Source organism: Cibotium barometz, chromosome 23, assembly GCF_041138505.1.
Source record: "Cibotium barometz isolate CiBa-2024 chromosome 23, ASM4113850v1, whole genome shotgun sequence".
Classification (NCBI taxonomy): Eukaryota; Viridiplantae; Streptophyta; class Polypodiopsida; order Cyatheales; family Cibotiaceae; genus Cibotium; species Cibotium barometz.
This window is the reverse complement of record NC_141068.1, coordinates 42336326-42341397: the sequence shown is the minus strand read 5'-3', so window position 1 is coordinate 42341397 and position 5072 is coordinate 42336326. Positions and strand designations below refer to the sequence as shown.

General features: G+C 44.5%; 1 protein-coding gene across 2 annotated transcripts; it reads right to left on the bottom strand.

Annotated features, from left to right (window-relative positions):
• Positions 1-427: 427 nt before the first annotated feature.
• Positions 428-4635, bottom strand: LOC147625962 (uncharacterized). 2 transcript variants are annotated; one of them, XM_086817507.1, is made up of 5 exons: positions 3206-4635; positions 1549-3064; positions 1371-1431; positions 974-1197; positions 428-729 (listed from the first exon to the last, which is right to left on the bottom strand). In XM_086817507.1, the coding sequence occupies exons 1-5, from the start codon at positions 3678-3680 to the stop codon at positions 651-653; spliced, it is 2355 nt and encodes a 784-aa protein (XP_086673633.1). In that variant the 5' UTR covers positions 3681-4635; the 3' UTR covers positions 428-650. The 2 variants fall into 2 exon arrangements, with proteins under 2 accessions (XP_086673633.1, XP_086673632.1); XM_086817506.1 differs by having other exon boundaries at positions 1371-1455; positions 3206-4466.
• Positions 4636-5072: the final 437 nt, after the last annotated feature.

Sequence of the window (5072 nt, the reverse complement as noted above, 5' to 3'; positions counted from 1 at the left end):
ACATCACAATTAGTAACCCTATCCATGATGTGCACACTTGACATGTGATGACACCATGCATGAAGTTACAAAAGTTTAAAGAGCAAGTTAAACTAGCCACTTCCCATCTCAAAATTTTAGTGATTTAACTCACTGTCTAGGCATTGCAGAAAATCTACTCAAGAGCACTGCAAATGGGAAAAATGTCTTCTAGGAGCTCTAGATAAATACGTGTGCCTAATTTCAAGTCTCTGAACCATACTACACGTGTCAATTTTGCCACTCGAAGAGTTTTATGTTTCCATTTATGAAACAGACAAGACGACATTATTTGCTCGAAAAAACATATTTATCAACCAATCAAAATGACACTTTTAAGTTTATACGGTTTATGTTTCCGAAATCTCTACTATGTGCAGATCTCATAACTAAAATATATGAAATTTCATTCCTTAAAATTAACCAATATGATTGTGGCCAGTAAAAAATACACTAGAAGGCCGTTTTTTTTTTGCACTGGTGCTGAAAACTTTCAGCACGTGTCTTATTATAATGCCACTAAAGAATAGGTATCTCAGGCAGATTACAACTGATATCTCAGGCCTTTATACAAAGTGCACGACAGGATATAAACTCCCATAACACTGATGATAATGGAACGAAAAAACTTATCAATGTTTTAGGGCGGGTAACTTGATTTGATGGACATCTGCAGTGAACATCCCAAACCCTTTGCCTCTCCGTTCAACACTGCACAAAAGTGGAGAAATACATGTGAGAATTCCAAAGACTTTATTGCGTTTTTTTTTGCGAAGATTACATATGCATGCAGATATGTGTGTAGATAGGTATGTGTGTGGGTGTGTGTGTGTGTGAGAGAGAGAGAGAGAGAGAGAGAGAGAGAGAGACACCAAACCACCTCGTCCACATTAATTAAACTCTATTTAACTCCTTTTTTAAGTATATTAGCAATGAAATTGCCTTTGGTACTCACGTAGGAGCTAGCTTCCCGAGGCATTTTAGCTCTTGGCACGAGGATTCGTCTGTGACTACCCCATCAAACCCAAGTGTATATGCCTTGCCAGGCTTCTTTGGCAATCCTCTTTGTGAGAGAATCCCAAGGTCTTTGTGGTGCAACTCCCTCCCATTCACGTGCACCTGAGTGTCCCCATTTGAGCAGTTTTTGGACATTGGATAATTCAGCTCTTCAATGAAAGGCTGTAAAACAAAAAATTTACAACAATCAAAATCATTCATGTGATATGATACCAGCCTCTGGATATCCACAAGGCTTTAGAAAGGGTGCCTACACTTGTACTCCAGAAGAAATGAGCTAGGTCACTTGTACATAAAGATTGTGGATTAAAAGAGATTACTTAGATCCCACTTACAGGAAGAATCCCAAGGCAAGGACCACCTAGAACCCCCCAGAAACCAGCTCTGCAATCATACCTGTCAAGGACCCCAGACAGCCACCTGATGAACATTTTAGTTCAAAAGACAACAGCAATAATTCAAGCAAGATCAACATGACATATGCACACATAATCTCTGAAGTTGCAAACTGACCAGTAGTTTCCTGGGCGCAATCTTCCGGCGCGCTCCTCTGCTTTCTTGATAGCTGAGCTTGACAAAACATGACCATTCACAATAACCCTTGTTTTGGAATTCGTAGTTCTCCTCTCAGCAAAGTCTCTCAAGCCTCTTTTAAAGATGCTAGCTAAGGAGCTTTGAGCATACTGTTCTGCATCTATGGAGCTCTTCACTGTATCAGCGAAAACAGCCCTCGTGGGGTGCATGTTGCCATCTTTGAAACCTGGCTCCAATGGGGTGTGCCCATGTGAATGTCCAGGGGCAGAGTCCATGGCATTGTCGAATCCCACTGGTTTGAATGTGTTGGTGGATGTGCTTGAACTGCTTGCACTCGAATTTGTCTCGGACCGAGCTTTGTTGTCACCATCCTCTGAAGACAAAGCCTTCTCAAGAAGCTCTGTAAGGGTCTTGTACCCAAGATGCTCATGAAGTGGGGACCTTGGCACAGGTGGGACAAACTCTTCACCTCCATTACGACCTTCCCTTTGCAAGTCTAGAGGCCCTTGACACTGCAAATCACTTTCAAAACCAGTACTAAATATGCTAGCAGGGCATTCCACAAAGCTTTCTTTTACTAGAGAGTTCACCCAATCCTGCACTGAGCTCAAACTGGCTAACTCCGGCACCGACTTTGCCTGAGAGCTATGTAGCATTACAGCAGGTACGACATCGACTGTTTCCATACTGTGGTGGTCTAGTTCGTCTTGAAAACCCCCATTTGACTTGTTAGTAGAAATTGGGCTGTGCTCGGCTGATCCTCCGTCGGTGATAGTAGCGGCACTAAGAGCGCCGACACCGCTTGGAGACGATGTGGGTGGCTCATGTAGATGGCGTGTAGAAAACTTGGATGTTCTCATGCAGTGGCCGCATCTGAGCTTAAGCAAAGTGCCATTGGAGCGGGGAGGGCAAATGGGGACAAAGAGAAAGTGAGAACAGTGTTGGCAGAGAACATAAGGAAGACCATACCTGGAGGGGAAGGGTGTGGTACACTTGAGCTGCATGCAGCAACGTGTGGCTTTGGATACAGGCGAGGGATGTGTAGCATATAAATCCTCTTCATGGAAAGTGAGGTCAGCGTGTGCTTGATGAGCGGTGGGGGTGAGTGGGTGGGGAGGGCAGCAGCGGGAAGACGTAGCACAAGCACAATGGGAGTGATTTGGAGGACTGCGCATCACACAAACGGGCGAGGCGCACGGGTAACATGGGCGCCCATGGAGCCATTGATGATAGTGATGATAATGCTGGCAAACCGTGTGCATTGCTGCATAACAGCTCAACGCATCGTTGCCCATCTCCCACGTCGGCACCAACCCCATTGGTTGGAAACAACACGCTGGCGCTTCCCCTGCCACGTGGCGCGCGCCTGCATGGTGAGCCCGTTTCACATGCTGGGCGCCGCACAAATGGCCGCCATTACGTGATGCAGATGCTGCTGCACGCCTGTGTCCGCCTCGATTATTATGCTCTAGCCAATGGTGGCTTGCAGAAGCGCCTGGAAGCATGCATCAGCCAGTGATCAGTTAAGGAGCGTAATTTGCAAGCGTCAGAATTTGAACTTAACACGTGAATTCGAGCCTCGACATGAATTAAGGAGTTTAGGGTCACATTAATTAACGCTTAAGTCAATAATTACCACTTGCAGAGATGGCTGCACTCCCTTTGCGAGTTTGCCTAACGCGATGCAGCTCTCGTACACAATCAGATGGCGTGTGTACACAAGCAGCACAGACGTCTCTCTCGAGCCCACCATTACTGTGAAGAGTTTTATTAGGCTCCTCTCCATACAATATTCCTCCTTCATTTCTAGTAGCCTCTGCTACAGAAGGGCGTGCAGACGATCCCCCATGCAGATGCAAACAAGGAGAATTCCGTGTACCTTTCCTCTTTGCTGCAAGTGTCAATTCTGTCAGCTCTGCTACAGTGCTTCTGTTGTATTTGGAGCAGCCACCACCATCCTCATCATAGCCTCCATGTTCCTGCTGCTGCTGCTCGGCTTTTGCAGAAAGTCCCCTCACACTCATCAGAAGCTCCTCTCTGCTGTTGTGTGGTGTCTCACTAGGATTTGTCAAAAGGCTGCCATCATGATCGCTTTGGAATTCCTCCACCATTGTACCCTCTCTTTCTCTTATAGCTTGAAGCTGATTTCAATGTTGAAACACAGTGCAAAAGAAAAGAAGTCTATTCCTAGCTTGGCAAAGCAAGAATTAGAAGCTTCAATTAGTGGTTCTCTCTATGATGTGGCGCATCAAATAGATCCTAGGTTCAAGTCCCATTATGGATCACACATTGAATATTGTGTGTAGTGATGGATCAGACATTGGCTTCGCTGGTAAAGACAGCACATGAATGTCTCTCCTTAATTACCTTGTGCAATTTCAATCCTTGATTGGCCCAAGATGAGCCTTAGCTTGATCTTGCTTGAAGCAGGCGATCACTAATTTGATGCCACAATGCTTCATTAGAGCAGTATGAATAATTGTGGAGCTCAAGCCTTTGAGTAGTGATTGCAGAGATTCATCTTCTGTCTGAGCTCATTAAGAGAACTGCAAAGCTGATCCTCTCTAGGGATTAAACTTAATCTCCTCCGTTGATCTCACAAGAACAACGTGGGAGCTCATTTGAGCCGTCCGATTTGTAAATTATACAGCCAATCCTGCTGCAGTAGTAGCGTTTTTTCCAGCTTCTACTTTGACGACAAGAAGGGAGCAGCTATGCAAACAGCAAACACTAGCTAAACTTGCAATACAAACAGCAAACACTAGCTAAAATTGCAATGCGAACATGGAAAATTTTGATGAATAGGAGAGCAGAGTGTGAAGAACCAAACTGCATATATGGACCTTATAGCTAAAACTAAATTTGGAACTTGGAGCTGGTATGAAAAGCTAGTGGATGGCCATGGATCAGGAAAGGGGTGTTGACGAGCGTCCCAGCTGCAGGTGTAGTACGCACTGTTTTCTTCTCTTTTTTCTTATGTCAATGGAGCGTCAACCACTGCTTCCTACCTAATCTGCCGCCCCGGCCCACATCCTAAAGCAGTCTGTTAATGCCCCTAATCAAATTGACATTAACATGATCGTGCAGGTTTCCTTTAATCGTTTGCAAAAAATCATGGGTCATGGGAAAGAGTCTTGAATTTTGCCAAGCTAATATTCGAAAATTGGTTTTTCTATAGGCAAAAGACTATTTTTTTTTTCCCACTCAAAAGAACAAAATACTATTTCCCCCCCCCCCCGCCCCCTATTTTTTAATGGAAAGCAAAAAGCATAGCTACTCTAAAAGAGGCTCACAGCGTCACTGGGAAAAAGGGAAAATAAATTAAAGCAGCCTCATAAGTCCTTATTGCTCACCCTTTTCATAACTCCCTTCCATTGGTACCTAGTATAAAACTCCCGTCCATTGATACCTAGTATAAAACCTGGCAATCGAATGGTAACAAGAAAATCCCAAATGACGGAAAGTATTGATGTTTGAGAGTTTGACATTTTGGAGCGTGGAGA